The sequence below is a fragment of the Fragaria vesca genome, linkage group LG5 (assembly GCF_000184155.1).
Source record: "Fragaria vesca subsp. vesca linkage group LG5, FraVesHawaii_1.0, whole genome shotgun sequence".
Taxonomy (NCBI): Eukaryota; Viridiplantae; Streptophyta; class Magnoliopsida; order Rosales; family Rosaceae; genus Fragaria; species Fragaria vesca.
Genome location: NC_020495.1, coordinates 25580566 through 25605231, shown reverse-complemented (window position 1 = coordinate 25605231; position 24666 = coordinate 25580566). Strand labels below are relative to the sequence as shown.

General features: G+C 38.9%; 6 protein-coding genes across 8 annotated transcripts; 3 read left to right on the top strand and 3 right to left on the bottom strand.

Annotated features, from left to right (window-relative positions):
• Positions 1 to 360: 360 nt before the first annotated feature.
• LOC101314862 (EIN3-binding F-box protein 2-like) lies at positions 361 to 1461 on the bottom strand. The gene has a single exon (XM_004301782.1). It carries the CDS (start codon positions 1459 to 1461, stop codon positions 361 to 363), a length of 1101 nt encoding a protein of 366 aa, XP_004301830.1.
• A 3499-nt stretch (positions 1462 to 4960) lies between these two features.
• On the top strand, positions 4961 to 6978 carry LOC101297445 (zinc finger protein CONSTANS-LIKE 16-like). The gene is made up of 2 exons (XM_004300480.1): positions 4961 to 6084; positions 6467 to 6978. The coding sequence occupies exons 1-2, from the start codon at positions 5035 to 5037 to the stop codon at positions 6788 to 6790; spliced, it is 1374 nt and encodes a 457-aa protein (XP_004300528.1). The 5' UTR covers positions 4961 to 5034; the 3' UTR covers positions 6791 to 6978.
• Positions 6979 to 7497: 519 nt separating this feature from the next.
• On the bottom strand, positions 7498 to 22742 carry LOC101296776 (NADH dehydrogenase [ubiquinone] 1 beta subcomplex subunit 10-B-like). 3 transcript variants are annotated; one of them, XM_004300478.1, is made up of 4 exons: positions 22715 to 22742; positions 9234 to 9548; positions 9083 to 9126; positions 7498 to 8163 (listed from the first exon to the last, which is right to left on the bottom strand). In XM_004300478.1, the coding sequence occupies exons 2-3, from the start codon at positions 9520 to 9522 to the stop codon at positions 9092 to 9094; spliced, it is 324 nt and encodes a 107-aa protein (XP_004300526.1). In that variant the 5' UTR covers positions 9523 to 9548; positions 22715 to 22742; the 3' UTR covers positions 7498 to 8163; positions 9083 to 9091. The 3 variants fall into 3 exon arrangements, with proteins under 3 accessions (XP_004300526.1, XP_004300525.1, XP_004300527.1); XM_004300477.1 differs by lacking the exon at positions 22715 to 22742 and having other exon boundaries at positions 9234 to 9562; XM_004300479.1 differs by lacking the exons at positions 9083 to 9126; positions 22715 to 22742 and having other exon boundaries at positions 9234 to 9560.
• On the top strand, positions 10128 to 10643 carry LOC101314576 (putative B3 domain-containing protein At1g78640-like). Its single transcript, XM_004301781.1, has one exon. It carries the CDS (start codon positions 10128 to 10130, stop codon positions 10641 to 10643), a length of 516 nt encoding a protein of 171 aa, XP_004301829.1.
• LOC101314287 (kinesin-4-like) lies at positions 12096 to 17597 on the top strand. The gene is made up of 20 exons (XM_004301780.1): positions 12096 to 12210; positions 12288 to 12445; positions 12533 to 12643; positions 12872 to 13094; positions 13296 to 13423; positions 13522 to 13605; positions 13704 to 13781; positions 13865 to 13957; positions 14049 to 14078; positions 14353 to 14943; positions 15053 to 15134; positions 15214 to 15309; positions 15397 to 15576; positions 15694 to 15800; positions 15881 to 16060; positions 16258 to 16424; positions 16505 to 16758; positions 16851 to 17014; positions 17086 to 17189; positions 17333 to 17597. The coding sequence occupies exons 1-20, from the start codon at positions 12096 to 12098 to the stop codon at positions 17595 to 17597; spliced, it is 3210 nt and encodes a 1069-aa protein (XP_004301828.1).
• On the bottom strand, positions 19798 to 21325 carry LOC101296489. Its single transcript, XM_004300476.1, has 4 exons — positions 21199 to 21325; positions 20940 to 21108; positions 20756 to 20822; positions 19798 to 20593 (listed from the first exon to the last, which is right to left on the bottom strand). Exons 2-4 carry the CDS (start codon positions 21089 to 21091, stop codon positions 20327 to 20329), a joined length of 486 nt encoding a protein of 161 aa, XP_004300524.1. The 5' UTR covers positions 21092 to 21108; positions 21199 to 21325; the 3' UTR covers positions 19798 to 20326.
• Positions 22743 to 24666: the final 1924 nt, after the last annotated feature.

Genomic DNA, 24666 nt, shown 5'->3' with positions numbered 1-24666 from the left:
GCTCATCAAGAAAATTTTTCCTAATTCTTTATGTGAAACCAAAGAGACCAAGTTACTTAACGAAAACCTTCAACGCAGACAGGAAAATCACATATACAAAACAAACAAAAACAAGAGCTAGATATGCTGTTGACACAATCCATTTCATACAAAAGAAAAAAAAACAAATAAAAGATCCTCCATTAACATCAACCATGTCATGTAGAGTACAAAACATACAAAACCTATCTAAGGTTCATCAACAAAGAGCTAATCTCTCTTGCAACAAAATTAGGACTCTGTGGTTCATTACCTGATACTAATATATTGTCATAGCAAACTAAGTAGTGGCATCATAAAGCAAAGACATTGCAGAGCACACTAGTGATGCTTATATTTAGAGAACTTGAGAACTAATCTAGTTTTCCAATGCATCAACTCATCTCTCCAAGTAGGATCCTTCCTCCATCTTTCTTCCACCACAACAGAATCAACGTCCAACGACGGGCACCCAAGCACCAAGGTCTCTACATCAGAAAGACCAAAACTCCTCAAACCGAGCAACACAAGGCGCCTCAAGCCTTGGTGACTTGAAAATGCACGAATGCCAGGTCCTGTCACCCCTTCACAGCCACTTAAATCAAGCACTTCCAACTTCTTGCAAAATGCAAGCGCGGAAACGGTAAGGTCTGACACGCCATATATCCCCTTCAATTTCAACTCCTTGAGATTCCGAATCGCAGATATCGCCATTCCTCCAACATCTGTAATCTCTCCGGTACACCAACACAAACTCAGCTTCTCCAAGCTGCGCATTTTCTTCAAACTCTTCACCCCATCATCCGTGACCTTACACCTCTTTACCACCAATGTCTTGAGTCTTTTCAAGGTAAACCCGCTAGCCAAACAACCCAACCCGTCATCGGTAACATTGCAGCAGCTCTTCAACTCGAGAATCGTAACCGAAGACCATGCAATGGCTCTGAGAGCAATATCCCCAATCAAATTATGCCCCAATACCAATGACGACAAGCTCCGCGCAACATTCACAAGCTCCACAACGGCAGCATTTCCAATCTTGTCCCCAATCAGCGAGACCTTGGACAATTTAGGACAACCATATCCCAATGCCGACATGCCTTTCCGACCCAAGAAGCCTTGTTGGCATGAGGTGAAATCCACCACCTTGACTTCCTCAAGTTTGGGACATTTCCGGGCGAGGAGTTCGAGGTCGGAATCTGTCGTGAGTTGGGTGGTTTGGAATTGGACAAGATTCGGGAACCTGTTCAGTATAGCAAGAGGAAACTCGGGTTTGCGAGCGGAGAGTGATGATCGGCTTAGACCTTCGAGTTTAAGCCATTGCTTGCAAACCTCGGAGCACCAGTTTCTATGTTCTTGGTCGGTGACGTTGTTGAGGATCAAGGACAGTAAATCTTCGCTCAGAAGAGAAATTGGCCCTGTTTCTTCGGTTTGGGCAGACATTTTGTGATGAGATTGAAACAGAGGATTGAGAATTGAAGCTTTTAAACATTACCGGCGGGAGAAGTCTCCGGCGATAATCGCCGAGGTTTGTTCAGGCATGATCGGCGGATCAAGCGAGGTTGTCTGGTTGTGGAAAAAATGAAAGCGAGGTGGTGGTCAGTTTTGGGCTTTAGGTTCTCTGGGCATTGTTATTATAATTCGCTCTTGCAGATTCGTAGTGGCCCAAAAAGGAAAGAAGAAATTAAAGGAAAGATTTGATGTGATTTAGAAACAAATCTCGTCTTTCTCCTAATGGGGAATATAATTCAGATTGATATGATCAAATTCGTAATTAAATTGTCACTTTTTCAAGTTTGATTTCGTTACTAAATTTTTGCTGACATTATGGAAATTCAAGTCTCATTAATCTAGGATCTCGATTTTATTTCATACACGGACATTATGGGTTTTAAACCATTTTAGATTGATTGAGGTGTCAATGAAATCCATTAAGAGGCATTGGTACTGTTATGTACTTGATTGTTTTGTATTGAAGTCACGCACAATTAGTGAATGTAAAACGGAAAAATCCCAGAATTAAAGCATATAAAAGTTTTGTTAGTTTCGTCAAAAAATTTGAGATACATATATTAGATGTATCAAAAATGCTTTTGACTAGAACGAGCAATGTTTTTGCTGTCATATGGGTTAGCTTTACCAAACTATCATTAATAAGTTTGTTGGAGATGCTTTAAACCCTAAACGTTATGAACCAATCATATCGATAACGGAGTCGGCTAGAAGTAAACTCTCCGCATAAACAGTAAGGAAATATTTAGCTAGCTATTGCCATTTGCCATGAGTATTCTTTTCCTTTTTTTATTGGGAGTGATCAGCTAGCAAACTACTTTGGTTACATTAGTAAGTTAGTACGTAAACACATCCAACCAGTCAGTATTCTGACCGAATCTACGAGAGTATCACAATTCGCACAGCGTGCGGACCCAAAGACTCTAACTTGTTGGTCACAAATCGGTGGGAGGTGAAATTTGACATAAAGATTTAATACTAAGCAGCTCAACCAGCTTTACCATACCGCGATGAGTACTGTATACTTTTAGAGATACTTTTATATTATTATTGTTATCACTGTTATTATGATTGTATATTATCATTATTATTGAAGGGAGATCTCTTTTGACTTACTTGAACCATATTTTCTCATAATAGATACTAACAATCTCCAAGTCAGTACGTAAACCAAGATTTTGAATTATCCCCTTCCCACTAGAGGTTATAGATGTCAAATGTAATTCGATCAAACCATTAGCTAGATTTCAAGCCATCATCGTCAAATTGACAACAACAATTGTACTGAGATTCTCGTTGTTCTTGGACGTTTTGATGTGGTCCATACATATGTATGGAGGATAAGCATGGTGATTCAATTTTGTTCATGAGTCAAAACGCCAGACCTATCTTCTTCAACCTCGAATACTACCATCTATTTGTTCATGAAGAGTACCGTAGCAGAAGTTGGCTCTGTTATGGGTTTCGATCATCAATCTGATGCGAATTTCTTCTTGGCCTGACTCCCATTTCAAGCTTGTCTTGTGTATTCCATCTCAGAGTAGTAGTCCACCAGATTTATTATAGTTTCATTTTTTGTTTTGTGTGTGCATGTCTCCAATATATGTGGGTGTGTGTGTGTGAGACTTATTAGTCGATCGAGGAAGAGATCGAAGGTCAATTTACCAAGTTGGTGTTAAGGATGGTGGGGGGAAGTAGTGACAGAAGATATATATGGATGAAATTTAGCAGCAATGACAATGAATTAGAGCTGCAACAAGCAGGCAATGATGAGGTGCGCTGTAAGGGTGTGAATCAATCACTTTGGTCAGTTGGTGAATGATTGCCTTCTTTCCGAGTTAACCATCACTAGAATGGTGGTGGAACCAAGAGGAGGACATATCAGATCGGCATTGGCATTGAACTCCATATTTTTGTTACATGATTCTTGATTGTAGGAAATGTTCTATGATATTCCTCAAAGAAGTATATATTTCGGAAGTTAAAATTTTTGTGTCAATTTCTGCTTTGACAAATGCTAGTTTAATCGCTATTGTTATGTAGATATTTTGAGGTTCATCTTTTCATAGATGTATAATGTAGTTTGATATTTCTCAAATAAGTACCTGTAGTTCATAAATCCGAACTTCATGAAAGTCTTTTTACTTTGACAGAGAGATGTGTTATACAATCTTTTCCCAGTGCATGCGTGCGTGCGAGACCTATTTATTCAAGGAGAAATGGTCAAATTAACTACTTGGTGTTAAGGATGGTGGGGAGTAACCGAGTAACACAAGATATATATACACTGATTAACTGATACCATTTAGCAGCAATCATGCACGATCGATTAGTGGTCTGAAACTCTGAATCAATCACCAATCACCAGTTTGAAAGTGAATGATCGCCTTTAGGTTGGGGAACTTAACAAGACCAATGCAAAGTTATATACTTATATACCAAATTGTCATTGGGTCAATTTACATAGTGAAGTTAACTTTTGAGAATCTGGTTGAAACACTTGAAAGTATATTTCTCACCTCATCGATTTCAAATGTTTTTGTTTTTGCTTTACAATCTAGCTGCACTGTTGATCAACCTCATCTGGATCAGATGCTGCTTATCTTCTGCCGGTGTGGCACAAGCTGTAGAGGCTAGTCGGAGCAAGGTGCCAATAATAGCTCTCTCATACCTTAAACACATACTTCCACACGAACTATTCTAGGCTAGGTTGGCATGGGCTGCAGTTATGTTCTTATGATTCAAATACGTCTACAAGTTTTAACGGAATTAACGACTTTATCTGAATTTACCAGAGGGCCACATCTGGAGCTGCAGAATGCAGTGGGTGAGAGTGAGAGAGAGATGAAAACCACAAGTGGAGCTGAAAGCAACCATGGCTATGGAGGGGACCAAAACCAAGAAGTTTTAAAGGTCTAGTAGGAAATTATTGAATTTCCAAAGCAAACCAACAAAAGGGTCTATCTCAAATTTTTACACATTCTGGTTTCTAATCCCCACCAACACAAGAAGTCAAGAACACACAAAATACACAGAGACCAATCCCAATCTCTAGCTTATGTATGGTCCACATGGATCCCCCATTGGACTTGTATCCAATCAGAATTCAGAGTGTAAGATGGAGTTCAGAGGCTTAGCCAATGAGGAGTCAGATACGAATACCTCATGGGTCCCAAGAAGCTCGTCGACATCGAAACCCTAGCTAAAAACTAGAAACAACCGCATGGGGCTTATGGTAGACTGTGGAAAGAGTAAAAGCGCTGCTGCATGGTGTGGGTCTAAAGGCTCTCTTAGCCTCACTCACACTGATCACTTTCAAACCCTAACCCCACACAATTATTGAACCGTTTGGGGCCCTAAATAAATATGTGAAGCCACCTCAATATTCCTTTGCACTTCAGCAAACTCTAAACTTTAGCTTTAGCTCAGTTCTTTCACTCTAGCTCCCAAGTTTGTGTTGTGACATTTAATCGAACATCTTCGGCTGTTTCAGCCGCGCTAGATATGATCACCGAAAAGAAAGCAGCTAATGCCATGGGAGGCAACACGGCGCGAGCCTGCGACAGCTGCTTGGTGAAGCGGGCTCGGTGGTTTTGTGGAGCTGATGATGCTTTTCTTTGCCAGAGGTGCGATGCTTCTGTACACTCGGCGAACCTCTTGGCCAGCAGACACGAGAGGGTCCGTCTCAAGTCTTCATCTCACAAGGTCAGTGATCACTTGGCAATTGAACCTCCGGTCCCAGCTTGGCAGCAGGGCGTGACGCGCAAGGCACGGACTCCCCGAGGCCATGGGAATCATAAGAGCGGCAAAGATGAAGCGGGGAAGGCTCTAGGGCAGTCTATGCCTTTTGTGCCGGAGATTGGGAGTGAAGAAGTTGACTACTGTTGCCTAGAGGATGATCATGAGAGTGAAGATCTTGAGCAGCTGCTTTATAGAGTCCCCATATTTGATCCTTTTGAAGGTGAGCTTTGCAATAACATGACAAATATTGATCATCATAAGGTAAAAATGGGTCATGAAGATTATGGAGCTCGGACTAGTAGCACTAGCCCCTGCGACGAGTTGGATAACTTTCAGGGGCTAATTCTACCTTCGGATATGGAGCTCGCGGAGTTTGCTGCTGATGTTGAGAACATGCTTGGGAAGGGACTTGATGAGGACTGCAGTGACATCAAGGGGTTGGGACTACTGGATGAAACGAAAGAAGAAGAGGACTATGGCATGGATGTTTGTATTGGCATTGAAGAGAGGAAGCTAGTGAAGATTGAAGAGGAAGATCAAGGAATGGAATGTGAATTCAATCCTTCAATGCTGGATTGGAACTTGGATTATGATGATGAGTCAGCTGCGGTGTTGCTTGGGGGAAGTACTAGTACTGATCAGGAGGAGGAGGACAAGGTAGCGGTGCTCATGGAGGCTGAGAAGAAGAGGAAGAAGATATGTTTGAGGCTGAATCATGAGGCAGTCATCAGTGCCTGGGCAAGCAAAGGCTCTCCGTGGACCACCGGAGTTAAGCCGGAGCTCAACCCCGACGATGGCTGGCCCGACTGCATGGTAATAATCAAAACTAATCTCCTTGTCTCTATTTTGTTGTCTTACTATTATTTTGTGTTCTAGCTACTACAAAACAAAATGTGTTCGTTCAATCACTCATTAGGCGGTACATGTGTTCATATAGTGCATGTGATTTCTGGTACAAAAGAAAATCATGTGCTTGAATCAAGTGTCAATACATATTTACATATGTAGCGTTTTAGAACTAAGCATATGGTAACATTACAATTGATACGAAGAAGTTTAGATTCCTAGATTTACATGCAGTCTCAATTATCTGGTGATTTTTCATGATTTAGCTGATGTTAATCATTTTCAAGGGCGTATAAACATCAATTAGACAATGTGATTAACTTGGTTATAAACATCAATTATGTTGCAGGGCGTATGGGGCACAAATCAGATTATGAATTTGCAAGGACATGGAGATAGTAGTGCAGCAGCTCACAGGATGGGAATGAGAGGCGATACTGAGCAGCGGCCAGGAAGAGAAGCAAGAGTATCAAGGTACAGAGAGAAACGGAGGACACGATTGTTTTCAAAGAAGATTAGATACGAAGTGAGGAAGCTCAACGCAGAGAAGAGGCCTAGAATGAAAGGTCGATTCGTTAAGAGAACCTCGTTCCAGACGGGAATGGGGACTAGTTCTACTACTACGGCTTCGAATGCACCTCACTACCAGCAGCAGCAGCACCTCAAAAAATAACAGTGCTGCATTTACTAGGGACTGATCATGATCAACTCCCAATTCTGCTTGTTTTGTGGCAAAATTGGACTGACCGATTGATTGATGTATGCATGCATGGCCCATATATCATAGGATGATATATCATATTCTATGATATATCATATATATATGGCGTGCTTTACAATAAATGAAGTATATAACTTGGTAGCTCGATCGTCTTACATGTCTCTGTCTCAATACTCATAGCTAGTTCTGGAAAATTCGAAGCAGGTACAACTGTGTTAAAAAGCAGAAGCTCTTGTGCATGAAAAAACCGAATGCAGTCTTTAACATAGCTCACAATGCTATTAGCAATCAGTTTCATCCAGAAATGTTGAATGACTGTTCATGAAATGCCGTTGCTTTAAGCCTTTAAGCCTTTTGACAATGCTCTTGTACACCTTTAAGCCTTTAAGGTGTTCCGGCGATATGGGGTTTTGCTTCTTTTAATTTGTGGACACTGGACAATGACAATCTGTGCATAATTGACCAAAGCGGCGAGCAAGTGTGTTTCATACTCGTTTACAGAAGCAAAAGATATTAGTTGGGGTGTGATCAGAAATATTGAGGAAAGACTACAGATCACGTTCTTTTCACACGAATAACTTTTAGGAACCCTTCAGATGATGGAAGTATCGTAATTCAGGAAGACTTTACATGTTGCCAAAGGTTGTCCACAAGTTTGACCAAGGCTGTTGTCCAGCACTTGTGCCGAAAGGTCACTAATGAGCTAGGTTCAGAGATATTTTCTCCCTGATACATGAGATGATGAGATGACTCAAGTCGGGAAGAAAAGGTTTTGCCAAAATATCTTTACGCAAAAAAAGTCTTACAAATGCATGTAGAAGTTGATACAAAAGAAACGAAGCCAGCACAAGCAGTGACAACTCCTTAGTCCAATCATCCCTTGAAGTTGATAGTCACTCCGAAAAAAAAAAACATGAAGATGCACAAGAAGACCCAGGGATAACCATAATGTAACAAAGTACACATTTACTCTGTTGAAAACTGGAAAAGTTAACAGCTTCTCATGATCACTGTAGCATTATAAGAGATCTATGATCCATGTCTTAAACATCATCAACGATGAGAGAATTTTATTTTGATTTGTCTAGGCATAGCTCAAGCCATATCTCTTTCAATAATTGGAAGCTAACAAGCAAGATAATCTACATAAAAGTCAAAGCCCAGCATCTGAACTTTACCTCTGACAGGAAAGAAAAAGGAAACAACCATTCTTCACAGGGTCTAAGTTAAGACAGATCAAGAAAACAACAACAATGCACCAATAATGTATGTGATCCCCAACTTCCCTCCAATTTAAGCTTACATTGCAGGCCAGACTTATTCACCTGCATGAGGAAACACGAAAAGGATCACCATTTATATCTCTGCAGACTCCTTCCAGTCAAGTGAATAAGTGTAAATATATGAATCATCTGATGTAGACAAATTTTACATATCATGCCACGCAATATATATATTCAGTCATCTTCAACAATATTCAAGTTTCAGAATGCAGAGATGCCGACATGATTAGGTACAAAAACTCCAACACTGATCATCAAATTCAGTGCACATGTGATAAACTGAATTAAACAAGGAAATTCCAGAAAACCTCAGCATTGCTACTGAACCTTAACTATTTGTTTAATTTCTATTGCATAAAACTTGAAGTTGGCAACTCAATTGGAACTATGCTCGACCCACCCAATAAAAAAGGACCAAAATGGCAATCTGAAGACTTTCAACTTTCTGAGACTGTTCTGTGAACCTTCTAAAAGCTCTGATGCAACAAATTCCAACAACAAAGTGCAACACATGCACAATGCGTCAAGATACTATATTTCGTACTTCAACTATTATAACAGAATAGAAACGTCCTGAAATAATGGGAAAGCAGTAGTACACCTCTAAAATCCTAGTGACCCCTTGTCATTAATCTTCAGTATAACCATGTAACTCTCTGATTAGAAGTAAATATCAATCTCCTAAACTTATCACAATTGGTTGACCATTCAGTCAATTGTCCTCTTAAGTTAAACTGATCAAGTATTCAGTCCAGCAGGAAAGCCTGTCTGGAATATCCAAGTGCCAAACCACGAAATAACGATCAAACAGTTCATACCTACACAGTTAGTGTTCTATGATTACTTATCCATGTTTTATAGTTTGCAGATTAACATTGCCTGGAAAGGACTAAACTTGAATGTACTTTAATCCATTTCAATTACATTATCAAATTCAGAGCTTGGAAGCAAGACAGAGTACCTTAATCCATCATTCCGACTCGACCTCCTCGACTTTCTTGGGGCCTGAGAATCAAACAAAAACAGGATCAGTTCGTAAACCAATAATCAAAATTCAAAAAAAAAAAAAAATCAGGGAGAGAGAGGTAAAGTTAGGGTGTGAGGAGGAGGACCATGGAACTCGTAGGGACGATGGTCCTTGCCCCAACCGATGCCGCGAGTAGACTCAAGGTACTGGTCGCGGAGGACGCGGCACTTCTGGAGGTGGTTGATGCCTTCGACGCGGTAGCACCACCGCAGCTTCTCCCGGAGAATCTTGGCCTTCTCTATTTGGATCCACTTCTCTCGGACTATGTGCTCCCTCATCTCCAGCATCGCCACCGGGTCCTTGTATGGGTTCGCCGGATCGAAGTCATCCGGCGCCGACTCCTCAAACCCCGTCACTCCCTTCTTCCTTCCCATTTTCTCCTCACTTTCTCTCTCTTCCTCTCTCAGTTTCTGATCTTGTTGCTGCTCGCTGCTGTAGCTACTACATCAGGTTCCTTTGGGCCAATAAGTCTGGGCCTCAGGAGGCTGGTAGTTTGGGCTGAGGCCCAAATTTCACTTGTTTTTTATATATTTTTTCCTTTTAGGAAATCAAAACTTCTATACATCAGGAAAGCCATCTCACTTCTCAATTTGCTTTAGTCACATAGGGAGAGAAGGAAACTCTTTTAGCTAACTTTGGCCTTCATGTCAGAATTGTCAGTTGGATTAATATGCTATTATCTTCTGTTGCTCATAATGTATTTATTTTCGACGTTCTTGATTTAAGATGTTCTACGTGTTTCTCTTTATAACTTATTTCTTTTATCGAAAAAATCTGATTAGGAAAGTCTTCGTTTCTTTTTTCTTTTCTTTTTTCAACTAGGAGAGCCTTCGATTCCTTTTCCGATTAGAAAGCCTTTGTTTCTTTCCTAAATGGCTTTCGATTCCTTGCCCTTCACGGAATCAGACTAGACTGTATATATAGGAATCAGCTCTCCATCGTCCACAAAATCACAATCCCTGACATTAGTTTTCTCGAAATGGAAGTTGCAATGGCTGAAACACCAACACTACCATGGTCGGCGTTCTTCGACCCCGATCACACCGCCTTGGCTAGAAAGAGAAGAACGACCGAAGATGAACTGGATGGTGATGATGATGATGATGCAAGGCATGGTATGAAGTTTGCTAACGAGCTGAGGCACCGTGACGCTTGGTACAAGAAAAGGCTCAACGACGGGGATGTTAGCAAAAGCCGGGATATGCTGCCGGTGAGCAAAAGCTGGGTGGTTGATCAGGTCTTGCCTTTCTTGGACGAGAGCGCCGCCGAGAGAATCAAGCGTGGACAGAGTGAGAGAGTTATTGTGAAGGACTGTGAGCTAGACACATTCCATGTGTTGTACTTGAAGAAACAGAAAACGGGGAGGTTCGTCTTCGTTGGGAGGTGGAGAGATGACTTTGTGATTCGGAGAAATTTGAAGGAGGGTGATAATATTGGTCTGTGTTGGCAGCAAGAGGAATCCATGTTTAGTTTTACTGCTTTTTATCGGAAATAACTAGGTTTCTTCTTTGTTATATATTGATGTGGAATAGAAAGTGAAATTGGAGCTTCCATATATAATATAAATGGATGAGCTTTGTAATTGTGGGCAAATCCTAGTCGGCAAAACATTTTTGTTATGTTGCAAATACTATGTAGATAAACGTACTATTATGGATAACAACTTAGCGTGAAATTGAACATTTTCTTCATAGTAGAATTTGTTGTGGTGTAACTTTTGTCATTGATTTTGAAAAAGAAATATGAAAGAGAGTTCGTAACGTATATAATAACCAAAAAGTCCATAAGAAACATTTTTAAGAATTGAATCACATTTTCCACTCTCTGAAAGTGAAATTACCAGGGGATTACATAGAACAAGATGATAGAAATCTTCGATTATGTTTCAAAGTCATCAAACAGTTTAATTAGTTATGAAAATGTTTGAGATTGGTTGTGAAAGATGCCTAGTTTGCTTTCGGAGCCTTTGACCCTCTACCAAATCATTGACCACCAAAGATAGCAGAGAAGCACACAGAAGATGGACCGTCACAGTCGGGACGAGGACACGTGGCATTTACCCACGTAAAAGGATCGAGACGTAGAGCTGAGAGAGAGTTGTGCTCCTACTTTCAAGGGCTGGTGATGATCGACTGGTCGGTCTTCAACTCGCCTTGAACTTCAATGGGGTACACGGCAAAGAAAAACATTTGAATAATAAAAAATAAAAATAAAAACAACAACGTGAAGAAGATTAAGGAATCCGAGTAAAAGACCAAGTTCAATTCCTCCCCCTTTCAACAAGTTATGACGTCAAAACCTTAGTTTAGTCATAACCAGATGAACCATCAGCTTCATTGGCCTCTCAGGTTGGATTTTAGCTTCTGTTTTCCCATTCTGTTCAGTTTTGCTCATCATATTGTTCTTGATGCATCATGTATGAGACTGTTGAATGTGACAATGGCGTCTGTTGGGTTTTTATCTCAGTTCTTGTGTGTTATATATATCTTCGTATTCAATCATGGTGTTTCAGATGAATAGCTAAGTCATTCAAATACAGGTTCTATATACTCAGCTTTATAATCCAAGGTAGAATGCAGCTGCTGCTGCATATGTCAATTCTATTCTTATATTTTATATGATATATGTATGTTTGTAACTGTGAATGCCAATTGGTCATCAGGTCATCATGTTTCAGATTAAAATTATTTCTTCCCTTTTCGATCTTAACTTTCTTAATTACCAATAGAGAATGTGTACTTAACATAGAAGATGATTATGTTTGAGTAATTATGTAGCTTATTTGTCTTGCATCAATCTATAGTTTCCATCTTTCATGGCTAACTAGTACCCTTACATTGATTTAGAGTTTTCATCTTTCAGGATTGCTTTTAATATAGAGTAGTAATGTTTGCCATGAGCTTTATAGTTGAGCTCCAAAGCTAGAGTTTGTCCCAAGCTTTTAAAGATGGAGTCCTCTTCTGATTACCGCAAAACTGAAAACGGAGGAACCTCAAGCTCAAATGTTCCTGCTAATGGGGATATATCTGGACGAGTTGTATTTGGTACTGGTGAGATTGAAGGTAAGTATAGCTGGCCTAATCTACTTTTCTGCTACATTGTGGATCAATCTAAACCTTGCTCATATGTACTTTTGCAGGCAAGCGGCTAGCGTATTTAGTGGAGTGGTTAAATAGTTTACTTCCTGATTTGGATTTACCAGCAACTGCTTCAGATGAGGACTTAAGATCATTCTTGATTGATGGCACCATCTTGTGTCGGATATTGAATAGGCTTAGACCTTGTTCTGTAGAAGAGGTTGATTTCCTAGTCTCCCATCTATAACTTGTTTACTGGTTGAATTGAGTGTCTGGTCTTTCTTTCAATGTGCATTTTCTATTATAGGTTAATAGATCTGATCAGAACTCAGTGCCAAGCACAGAAAATGTAGCAAGGTTCTTGGCTGCTGCTGATTCATTAGGCCTGCCTCGGTTTAATATGGTGGACCTAGAGAAGGTACATCTATATATCAATTTTATGCAAACAGAATTCTGTGCCTTGTGTGTATGTAATCCAGCTTTTAGGTCTATGAGATTCAACAACTCTGATATATTGAATTTCCGATGAATTTAATTTGTCATGCATGAGCTATTTCATATTCCACAACTCCTTTGATTTATTGTGAGTTTCTCCTTTGTTCATGAGTTCCCTCTTACTCATTTTCTGGTTTATATTATTGTGCAGGGATCTATGAAGACTGTTATAGATTGTCTTTTAACACTTAGAACACGACTTGGAAGTGTTTCAGCAGATGGTTTTTCTTTGTTTAGTCCAACTAGTAATTATGACAGCCCTCGTAGGGATATATCTTCCCGCGGATTTGGTTCTCCGTTATCTATAGAAGAGAGGCAGAAGGTCTTGTCTGAATCAAAATTTCAACGTGCATTGCGTAGTCCTGTTATGTCAGGTACAGTTATTCTCTTGCACTCACCAGATCCATCAAGCATGGTAACTGGCTGATAATGATTATGGATAACATTCAAACTGTATTCCTATACCAAATTTTGTTTTGGCTGATATAGCTTTAATTTGGTTTACTTACTTGACAAAAGTTTAGATGCTGTTTTCTTCTAACAGCTGATCTATGACACAAATTTACCTTCCACAGAGCCATCAACAGGGCTAATGCATCATGTTGGACATAAGTTCCATGAGGTATTTCAGTTTAAACAAGGACGCTACGCAGATCTTCCTGCTGCAAAGATCTCAGAAATGATGAAATCCAACAGTTTAGATGTATGTTGTCATTGTACCTAGAAACTTAATCAGGTTTTGTTTTGTGGTTTCATCAATTTTGATGCAGCTTTAATGCATTTCAGTATCTTTTGTTGCAGAATGCTCCGACTCAGTCACTATTGAGCGTTGTAAATGGAATTCTTGATGAAAGCGTTGAAAGAAATAATAGTGAAATACCTCATGTATGGCAATCCAAAAGCACACTGTTGTGAAAAATATAGTACCATATGCATCAATACAAATACAGTATGTTCCCTCTGAAATTGCCTTTGTTTTGCAGCGTGTGGCTTGTCTACTGAGAAAAGTAGTCCAGGAGATTGAGCGTCGCATATCAACTCAAGCAGAACATTTAAGAACTGTAATATGTACTCACAAATTTTTTACTTGTGATCCACTTAGGAAATGCTTTGTCTAAATTTCATTATGTTTCTGTCCATCCAGCAAAACAATGTTTTCAAGGCTCGTGAAGAGAAGTACCAGTCACGAATCAGAGTACTTGAAGCCCTTGCATCTGGAACTAATGAGGAAAGTGAGGTACGAAGTATCATTCAAACAGATATATTAGTATTTGACATCTTCACACACATGTTATGTCTTATTCTTTAAAATGATTCGCTTGTTACAGCTATTCAGGAGCCATCTTCAGCAAATAAAGGTATATTTCAGAGAAAATGGTGTCTATTTCCATCTTCTGCTACATTTATGCAGTTCACTAATTGGCAGCACTAAATTTTCTTCACATTTTACTTCTTGATCACTAAAAAGAGCTTTTACGTGATTGCTAAATAATCATACGATATTTTACCATGCATCAAGTGATCAGCTATCACCTAACTTTGTATGAGTGATATAAAGACTATGTACACTTTACTAGATATATCCAGATAATGATCTTCGTTAATTTTAGTGGGAATGGTTACTATTGGCAGAATGAGAGGACCAAAATCGAAGAAAAAAAGAAAACTGGTGATGAGGATGTGATCAGATTGAAGAAAGAGAAGGAGCATTGCAACCTAGAAATTTCAGGACTGAAGCAAGAGCTGGATATAGCCAAAAAGACATTTGATTTGCGTTACTTGCAAATGGAAACAGACGCAAAAGGTGTTAAAGCAGCACTTGAAGAAAAGGTAAAAGAACTCGAACGCAACTTGGCAGATTCAAGAAATAAGGTGAAAGAGTTGGAGGAGAACTCTGAATCAAAACATCAGGTTTCTAACGAAACCTTAAAGCTTGAGTTTTATAAGGAAAATTTAAAGCTTGAAGAAAAGGTAAAAGAACTCGAACGCCTCTTGGAAGCCTCAAGGAATAAAATGAAAGAGCTAGAGGAAAGTTCAGAGTCAAAATATCAGTTTTCTCAAGGAAAACTTGAAGAACGGGTAAAGGAACTTGAAAATCTCTTGGCAGATTCAAGGAAAAAGGAGAAAGAGCTTGAGGCAAACTCTGAGTCAAAATGTCAGAGTTGGATCAAGAAAGAGCGTGTTTACCATAGGTTTATGGAAGTTCAACTTGGTTCTTTGAAGGTACTTATGCCTGAGATCAAATTGTATTCTTAGCTTTACATTTACATATCTGATTAACACTGATACAATTTTTTTTTTTAATTTTTTTTTTTTTTATTGAAATATTCAGGAATTGAGGTTATCTTCAGTGTCCATTAAGCAAGAAATAATGAAAGCAGAACAAAGCTCCACGAGTGAATTTGATCATTTAGGTACGGTTGTGCTATTCAAAAGCTGTATTCCTTTCATGTGATGGAAGATTTTCATGTATTGTTATATGGCCTTTTTCAGGAGTGAAACTTCAATCATTAGCAGATGCAGCTGAGAACTATCATTCTATTTTGGCTGAAAATAGAAAGCTGTTTAATGAAATTCAGGATTTAAAAGGTGCCATAAAATTAATTGTTCTACTTAGGTAGTTAGGTTACATCTGAAATGAAAAATTGAAGTTCACTTCTCAGTTTGCTTGCTCAGGAAACATCAGAGTATATTGCCGAATAAGACCCTTTCTGCCTGGACAGAAGGATAAAAGAACATTGGTAGAACAAATTGGTGACAATGGGGAATTGGTAGTTGCAGACCACTCCAAACCAGGGAAAGATGGTCATCGATTGTTCAAGTTTAATAAGGTCTATGGTTCAGATGCAACTCAAGGTTCTATGCTATATATTTTTCTTTTCTGTGTCTTCAGCTATTGTTTTACTCATCTGCATTTATGATATGAGAAGCATTATGATGCTTAACTTGTAGCACTCATTTTACTGTTCACAGCTCAAGTATACACTGATACTCAACCGTTTATACGATCTGTACTTGACGGATATAACGTTTGTATCTTTGCTTATGGTCAAACTGGATCTGGAAAAACCTACACAATGGTATGGAGCTTCATTTCATCTTAACTTTTGAGGTCACTATATTTCACAAGATGCTAATGCTGATAATATTTTCTTCTCAGACTGGTCCTAACAAAGCAACTAAGGAGAACTGGGGGGTCAACTATCGTGCCTTAAATGATCTCTTTGATATCTCACAGAAACGAAAGTCCTCCATTTTGTATGAAATTGGTGTTCAAATGATTGAAATATACAATGAACAAGTGCGCGATTTGTTATCAAGTGATGGTACTCCGAAAAAATATCCTTTTCAGTTTAGGAAATGTTGCTTCAAATGAAGTCTTAAAATACTATTGTATTCTGCTTCATAGCATGGTTCTAGGCTTCTAGCATACGATATGACTAGCATTGCTTGGAATCAGCATTTTTCAAATCAATGTGAAATCAGCATTCTTTTCATTGATTTTGGTTACAAGCATTTGTTTCCCTTGACTTGCACACACTCGGGATTATGACCCATTCTCAACCCAATGGGTTAGCTGTGCCGGATGCTACTATGCGCCCTGTCAATTCAACCTCAGATGTCATGAGATTAATGGATATCGGATTTAAGAATCGAGCTGTTAGTGCCACAGCCCTCAACGAAAGAAGTAGTCGCTCTCATAGGTTTGTGTATCTCAATTAATGAAATATGTCTACATCTCATATATTTACTGCGAGTGTGACACTTAGATGTGTGTATACAGTGTTCTTACAGTTCATGTACGAGGGACAGATTTGAAGACTAGTACTGCTTTGGTTGGTAATCTTCATCTTGTAGATTTGGCAGGAAGTGAAAGGGTAGATCGCTCTGAGGTAACTGGAGATAGACTCAAGGAAGCACAGCATATAAACAAATCATTATCTGCACTTGGAGATGTCATATTTTCTCTTGCACAGAAAAGCCCTCATGTACCATACAGAAATAGCAAGCTTACTCAAGTCCTTCAAAGCTCTCTTGGTATTCCTCTGCTCCTAGAATTGTTAATCTTCTTGTTTTCCCTGAAATTTGTCTCCAACAGCTTAACAACAGTTTCTGGTGGTTTACAATAGGTGGACAAGCAAAAACACTTATGTTTGTGCAGCTTAATCCTGAAACAAATTCATTTTCTGAAAGTATAAGTACTCTAAAGTTTGCCGAGAGGGTTGCTGGAGTTGAGCTAGGGGCTGCAAAAACCAACAAAGAGGGCAGGGATGCTAGGGAGTTAATGGAACAGGTTATCAATTTCTACATCATTTTCTTGCATCACAAGCAAATCATGTTTCTGAATTTTTTTTGGCTATGCAGGTTGCAATTCTCAAAGACACTATATCGAAGAAGGACAATGAGATTGAACGACTGCATTTACTTAAAGAAATCCAAGTTGAGAAGCATGGGACACGCTCATTAAGGTATGAATCTTCTCGATTAAGCACACAGAATCTATTGGAATTAGGTAGGACTCCTTACTCCTCAGCAAAGCTAAAAACCGCCAAGCGGGATAGGCTTAGGACTCAAGGCAGCTTCTGATCATGAAAACTGTGTTTTTGTACAGTTCTGACACTGATTCCCAGCAGTCCATGAATGACCTTAAACACCAAAATAATATACTCCGGCAATCAAAGGTTGCCGGAGATGAAATAGGTCAGAATAAATCTGCGGGTGCTGAGATGTTAGGATTTGGAGAGGCAGATTATGAGGAGAAATTAAGTGACTTATCTGACGGTGGTCTTTCTGGTGGAACAGAAACTGATGGCTCGGCTTCTGCTGACAGTTTGAGCTTTTCTGATAGCACAAAATCAGAAAGCTTAGAACAGTGAGTATTACTTCATTTCTTACTGTCTTTTCCAGTTTGGTATCCAAATGAAATCTAACTGTTCAGCGTAAATTAAAAATTTCATCTGCTGTTCATTAACTCTACTAATCACCATTGTTCCCATGAATGATTAAAACTAGCACTAAATCATTCAAATTTTCTGCAGGCCTAGAAGGGCAGCTAGGATTCCCCGACCCTCATCAAAACCAGCAGTACCTTCCACACCTACAATGTCAGCACTAAAAAGCCCTTCGACGGTTTCATCAGGTAAGCTATTATCTTAGAAGAAAAGCATGTAGTCCATTCGTCATTTTGATCATTTTGATGTATTATCTCTCTCAATATACTGCTACCAATCTCTTATTTCAGGTCTAAAAAAAAGTAGCAGCTCTTCTTCACTGAAACCAGCTTCTAAACGATTATGGCATTAATCATAAGCCAATGGTTACAGTTTATTCTTTTCTTTAACTTTTCACATACATGTATAGTTATTCTTTGATTAGCAAATCCCACTTGGTGATTTAGTGTATTATTCTGAGGTTTAAAGAGTGCTGCTGCTGCTTCTTCTTCTTCTGTTACTTGGAATATCTTATTCCATCACTGCCACTTTCAGTCATAAGTCTTGTACTGGTTGAAGAAACAGAATTTGTGTTCATAGACTTCAATTTTGAAGTGAACAACAAATGAAAATGTATACACCATTCTTTGATACGTATATGCAAGTAAAGGTGAATCCTATGGCCATGACTAAACCTTTGCTTTACCTTCAGAATGACACTTACCCGAAACAAGTAACAGTACAATAGAGTGGACCTGTTGAGCTATAACAGGCAATGCAATAATGGAGTTACTGAACAACACACCAGCCTAAGGCATACAATGCAAAAGTTTCAAACTACAAGTTCGGCTCTATTATGGTGAAACGAGCTCGTCTGTCACGAGGTCTGCTTTTGTCTTCTTTACTCACCTAGATTTTTCATGCTCATCTATTCTTCAAGAATCGAAGGATCTACACACACCATTGCTTGAATGTTTGGCAATTGTGTCGGGCATTTACAAATTATCAAAATGATTTTATTCATTTTAGTAGAAGATGGAAAGGTGTTTCCTCAAAAAGTGTTTGCAAAGTGGCTCCCATTCTATAATTACGTGAGATTTTTTTATGAAAATTTGTATGTGCTTTAAAAAAAAACAATCTTTAGAAGTGATTTTAACAAAACTACTTTCAAACAAAACTCTTTATTTACAATCCTAGATATATTAGGAGATTCATGACCGCTGAAAGCAATCGTTTGAACTACAAGTTTTGCATTTTCGTTTGATTATCAAGTGAATTTATATTTCTCTTAAACACTGCAAATGGCATAATGATTCTTGCCTAGTTGTGTACCTTACAACCTAGCTTCGAACCCAAAGTTGTCAAAATGGTCACACACTGTTTTGCAATGCATAGTTGAAAGTTGAAACATTTCATTTCCGCTCTGAGTAACTTTTGGATCTAAAAAACCTTTTGAGGTCAGGTACCCTAACACTGTCAACGAAATTTCTTTTACGTTCTTACCGAGGGTAAAATGTTACCCAAATTTACTTTTAACCCTCATGTTGCTGTTGTTTGCTTACCACCACAACCCCCACTTGGATAAAACAAAAAGGCAAAGGGGGGGGGGGAGCCTCTGCCCTGCTTACGCCCGTAATCACATGCAGTTATCAGTTGCTGCTGACAGCTTTGCCCAACAAAATGAATAGGCAGGCCAGCTTTACCCACCTCTCAAGTCTCAACCACTAAAAAAAACCTTTCAAAAGCCAACACCCTCTTCGGCGATCTCACATGCCCAACTGGCCTTGATAGATACACACCAACACCATCATCAATAGCACCCTCTAATTGACCCAAGTACATCACCTTCCTCTATAAGACCATTTCAAACCCCTAATGATAATCTTCCACGTCTTCCTCCAAGTCACAGCCTAAACCAGGCCAAACATATCCCTACAACCAAACAAAACAAGCACACCAAACAAACAAGCACACCAATCCCATCCACCACATGTTGATTATGTTATGCCATCGATGCTTCCAAAGTCGGAAACCCAATGCCCCACTCCTCTCGTCTTCTTCCTCACCCACCCACAACCCCATCATACACATCTCCAACTAGGAAATCAAACCCACCCCAAGAACAATATTATTTTTCATAGTCTTTGACCCATCATATTCATCTGTGCAATTAAAAAAAGAAAACGCAGAAGAAGAACAAGAAGAACAATAACACATGAACTTTCAACATATGATAAATTCCAAAAGATCTAAATCCTCAGTTCCTCCAAAATACAATTACAAACGGAGGAAGACAAGAGAATCAGACAAAGCATTTGGGAGATTACAAACTAGTCCCATGAAACCTCCCATCTCCCCCAAACAGAGATAGGCTACAGACTCCCTACTTCTCTCTTTATTCCTCAAAATCGAACATCTTCATCATCATCATCTGATTCATCTCCCACCACCTTAATTTACATATACATCATCCTTCGGTTTTACAAATCAAAAACGAATAACATTAGAATGACCATGACGACTTCTATATACAAAAATTTTACACACTCAGAGACCCCAAAAAAGATTAGTAAGCTCCTCTCCTCTAGATTTCCTCTCCCAAAACACCCTCTTTCCATCACTTTTGATAAAAACTCTGATGCTTCTGGAGGGCTTCTTAAATATTGTAGTCAGATTTAAGCTACAGAAGGGATGCTGCAGTTCCTGCGGTCCCTGCTAAGACAATCAAACCCTTCGATGCGCACCGCAACCGACTTGTCCCCGGATTTCATCCGGACACAGCCTCCGTTGCGCCCCGCCGTCGGCGAAAAAGGTCCCACCTTGCAGCTCCCAAACTGCTCATCTTGGATGACCGGGTTCGACGCCCGGCTCGGCGGAGACCCACAAAAGAACGGTGGCGATGAAGCCAACTGCTTCATGGATCTCTCACCTCCACTTTCCCCCTGTAATTCATGAATTTAAACAAAAAAAAGATCTATTAGTTGAACTTGTGCTAGGAGTGAAAATATAAAATTTTGTAGAGCAAGATATTGAGATGATACAAAAGAAAAGTATTGAGATGATAGAAATGAAAAATATTTGGGATGATAAGAAAAGAAGGGTACCTTATTGAGAATCAGGTCGAGAAGTTCAGACGCTGCCTGAGAATCTCCAGCCTCTGATTGGTATTGACTGTTAAGGCAGCAAAAGACCAAAAACATATTAGCAAAGACAAATCAAAGGCCTTATTACTGTCATGTCAGAAAACCAAATCTGTAAGCTTTCTAAGACAGAGAACAAGAAACATACTTGAAGCATCTATAAGGAGGTCTGATAGGGTCGTTAAGCGACGGATTTAAAGCGCTTAAACGACGTGGTTTTGGGCACACAACTGAATCCACCATCTTCATCCCCTCAAAGCCTGCCATGGCGTTCTGCTCGTACGAAGCGAATCTGTTCATATTTTGGTAAAGAACGCCTGCACAAGACAAAACACATCAAAACCAAACCCAAAAAAGCTTCAAACTTTCATGCAAAAAAATACAAACCCAGATTAGATCTAACTCACCTTGAGCTGCCGAGGCTTCTCCGAGGAGAGGAAAAAGGGGGATTGAAATTGAAGCTGTGGGAGATTTTTTTTCTTTCTTCTCTGGTTTGGGGTCAGAGAGAGAGATAAGGGTTGGGGTTGGCTGGCTTTTTATTATGAGAAAACAATGCGGGGGGGATTAAAATTAACTCGTGCAGCGTTGTGGGATTCTCGGCCGTTGATCTGGTTGACTATCTGTGCTTTGCGGGGACCATGTGCTGACCTGATTTTGTCCCCCAATCCACGTGATGCACGTACGCTTGTTTCAGATTTGAGATTCCTCCGTGATTAAATGAAAATTTTATTAGGAAGTACGACGTATATTCTCTCTAGGGGAAAATATCTAAATTTTTTTACTTATATAGCATGTGCATTGTTTGCTACCAATTTTTCAGATCCATTCCTATAATTGGTCAAGTATTTGATTTTGGATGGATCATATTAACTTCTGTAGAGAAGATTTTGATTGGGAGTTGTAATTATCAAGAAATTAGACTGTGTTATGTTGCGAAGATCATCGATCGATCGATTATGTTCATATATTGATCTAATCAGTTGAATAGACGGTAAAGACGTGTGTTGTTTTCGGTCGTGGATACGTGTAACGCTAGAGCTTTTGAGGGGGTTCTATTGGTGATTGGTTAAGTAGGCAATATTAAAAGAGATATATTAGGAAAGGATCGGACGTCATATATTAAGAAAGTATATTAACAATATCATCAAATAGTAGTGAGAGAATTATGAATTTTTTTTTTTTTTTTAGAATGATAAGATACTTTTCACTTGAGCAAACAATAAATATGACATTTTTTTTTTAATTTGAAACGCAATATTGGCTACAACATGTTGCAATCCCAAATGATCAATGTAATATGTGGAAGAATTTCAACTATGTATCAATCTTTTTCCTTGTATTCAACCCAACAATAAGAAGAAGAAAAAAGTATACTTCCCATGTTGAGAGTGATATTTCAAAACTATTCAACTCTTTTGACTATCATTTGATGGGATAAACAAGCTCTAGTGCTCTACTCTTTTCTTCTAGTATTCATTGCGTGCAACAAAAGTTCTTATATATATGAGATCAACATGTTGACTATATTCTTACAAACAATTTTTCTCCGTATTTCTACTAAAAATATCATGAGAAAGATATTGGCATGGGAGCGTGCTTAACACACATATTAACTCCAAACAGCTTCACTATATCTTGACATGTAATGAATTGCAAAAACAATTAATCCAACACGATTTTGAATCTAAGACCAAGAATATAAACAAGCATTTGTATTTTGTAGGAAAGAGAAAAAGAAGCATTCGTCTGAAAAGAGGAGATTGAAATCGTAGCAGCAAAGTGTGTTATGGTAAGCAGAAAAGAGGCAAGAGTGAGGAGGACTGGAGGAGGAGGAGGAGCCTCCATGATTCCCTATCCAAGGTGTAAAGGACGGAGGAACATGTTTGCAAATATAGCATCGCACACAGTGGGATGTAATCCTACCCCATTCTCATTCCCTCTCCCTTTCCCTCTCCCTTTCCCATATGGCATTTTGCCTTGGGCTCTTAAACTGGCGAGTTTTTCTTCTGTTTTCTGGGTCGAGTTCAATTGGTAAGTTGGGTTTCTAATTAATTCCATACCAAGTAGTAGCAATAGTGGTCCATTGAAATTCATATAGGAATCGGAATATCCATACTCTACTAACTTCTTGCAATACGGGTCACTAGGTTAGTGTCTTGTCACTATCAGATGCATATGGCGGATTGCTCTCCATGCTAAAAGGGCAAGGTGGAGTCATAACCTTGTGGCTATGAAATGCAGGTGTGTTCCGATGGGAAAATTAATAGCGATCGAAACCGGGAGTTTCAATTAAAAACTTTTTTATGTCAATTGTAGTATATAGCAAATAAGGGTATCGTTACAAGCAGGGGATTGAGGGTACCTTTACAATTACGTTAATTACAAAACAAGATAAAACAAAAGATGATAGTACTAGAGATATGGGGTTTTGTGATTATAAACAAGAGAAAATAAAGAAACAAAATAAATCAGAAAATATCAGATGAATGAGACGTTAGAGACTTGGAAATCCACCACCAAGTATGTTTCAAGACATGTTAACAACCAAAGTTTCAATCATTAAGTCACAAATCGGTATCAATCAAGAACAAACCGTGAACGCACTGCGTAAGTCCTTATTACTTCCTTGAATACTTAAGCAAGATGAACGCACCATTACTAAGCCTTTAGAATAACCGATCAAAGTATAGACGCTATCCTATCAACAAATTATTCTAAGTATTAAGATCAATGAAAGTGATTGAACAAGTATGCAAAACTAGTGTAAAACGCCTACCTAGCATGCAATCTTTTTTATTTGGTTTCACCTATTGTCCTATAGGTTTTGCTATTTTAAACTAAGCCATATTAACCGTTTAGGATATTAAACAACCTAATTCTAGCCCCACTCACAAGTTCATAATGTTCTATGTTGCGCATACATGAACATAAACAAGCAAGAGTTCTCCATAAACCAAAACCAAATAAACAATTTAAAAGACTTAATAATTCGAAACCAAGGTTCAGAATAATATCTAAAACATTCTTGGGGCTTCAAACCTTGCCCCTAACTAAGAGAATTCAGCCACACATGGCTACAAAATCACACAAGGAGAATAAAAGATGACAAAGGAAAGATAAACCGTGGATGATGGAAAGATCAATGATGTCTCGGCGGCTTCCTTGTGCGAGTCTGCAACTATGGATGTTCTGATGATGTGAGATCGCTGGCCTCCTCTAATCTCTTCACGTCCTCCACCCTTTTCTGCTGTGGTTAGGGTTATGAAACCCTCAAAACTCGTCTATGGGCTTGCCAATATGGTTTGGGCCTCAAAATAGAAGTTTTGCTCCAAATCAGAAATTCGGGCAGATTGACCTTCGGTCACTCAAACAGTCATAACTTCTTCTCCAAAATAGGTATTGACGATCCGTAAAAATTTATGGAAAGTAGACTCTTGTAGCTTTCCATTGATATATGGCACATCTCTTGGATCATTGTGAGCTGATCACAATCTTCTGTCGAAATTGACTGACAATTTCTAGCAGATTTTCTGATTTCTTTCCTTGCATGACATGAATTCTTTTTCCTTCAAGATTTATCCTTTTTTGTCTCTTTTGGGCTCCTTGACTTTATTTATGACCTAAAAACACAAACTTAGTTAATATGAATATTGTTAAAGGAATTACATAACTAAATAGGGTCGGAAATACATTATAAATGTAGCACTTTATGCTCCTATCAGAAATGACACTACTGGAAAAAAACACTTAGGAGACGGAACTCTTTTCCGTCGCTTAAGTGGTCACTTAGGCGACGGAATAGTCTTCCGTCTCCTAAGTGTTACTTAAGAGACGGAACCATTTACTTAGGAGACGAAATTAATTTTAAAAAAATA

What these genes read in the sequence shown, in the direction of transcription:
- LOC101296489 (XM_004300476.1), bottom strand. Translation starts at nt 21,091, where the DNA reads ATGAACAGATTCGCTTCGTACGAGCAGAACGCCATGGCAGGCTTTGAG. An exon ending in CCTCCTTATAGATGCTTCAA is followed by an intron (nt 20,823 to 20,939) that starts GTATGTTTCTTG and finishes CTGCCTTAACAG; the next exon opens with TCAATACCAATCAGAGGCTG. An exon ending in TCGACCTGATTCTCAATAAG is followed by an intron (nt 20,594 to 20,755) that starts GTACCCTTCTTT and finishes CATGAATTACAG; the next exon opens with GGGGAAAGTGGAGGTGAGAG.
- LOC101297445 (XM_004300480.1), top strand. Translation starts at nt 5,035, where the DNA reads ATGATCACCGAAAAGAAAGCAGCTAATGCCATGGGAGGCAACACGGCG. An exon ending in ATGGCTGGCCCGACTGCATG is followed by an intron (nt 6,085 to 6,466) that starts GTAATAATCAAA and finishes ATTATGTTGCAG; the next exon opens with GGCGTATGGGGCACAAATCA.
- LOC101314287 (XM_004301780.1), top strand. Translation starts at nt 12,096, where the DNA reads ATGGAGTCCTCTTCTGATTACCGCAAAACTGAAAACGGAGGAACCTCA. An exon ending in GCGTAGTCCTGTTATGTCAG is followed by an intron (nt 13,095 to 13,295) that starts GTACAGTTATTC and finishes TACCTTCCACAG; the next exon opens with AGCCATCAACAGGGCTAATG. An exon ending in GTGATGGTACTCCGAAAAAA is followed by an intron (nt 16,061 to 16,257) that starts TATCCTTTTCAG and finishes CTTGACTTGCAC; the next exon opens with ACACTCGGGATTATGACCCA.
- LOC101296776 (XM_004300478.1), bottom strand. Translation starts at nt 9,522, where the DNA reads ATGGGAAGGAAGAAGGGAGTGACGGGGTTTGAGGAGTCGGCGCCGGAT. An exon ending in TCGTCCCTACGAGTTCCATG is followed by an intron (nt 9,127 to 9,233) that starts GTCCTCCTCCTC and finishes TTTGATTCTCAG; the next exon opens with GCCCCAAGAAAGTCGAGGAG.
- LOC101314862 (XM_004301782.1), bottom strand. Translation starts at nt 1,461, where the DNA reads ATGTCTGCCCAAACCGAAGAAACAGGGCCAATTTCTCTTCTGAGCGAA.
- LOC101314576 (XM_004301781.1), top strand. Translation starts at nt 10,128, where the DNA reads ATGGAAGTTGCAATGGCTGAAACACCAACACTACCATGGTCGGCGTTC.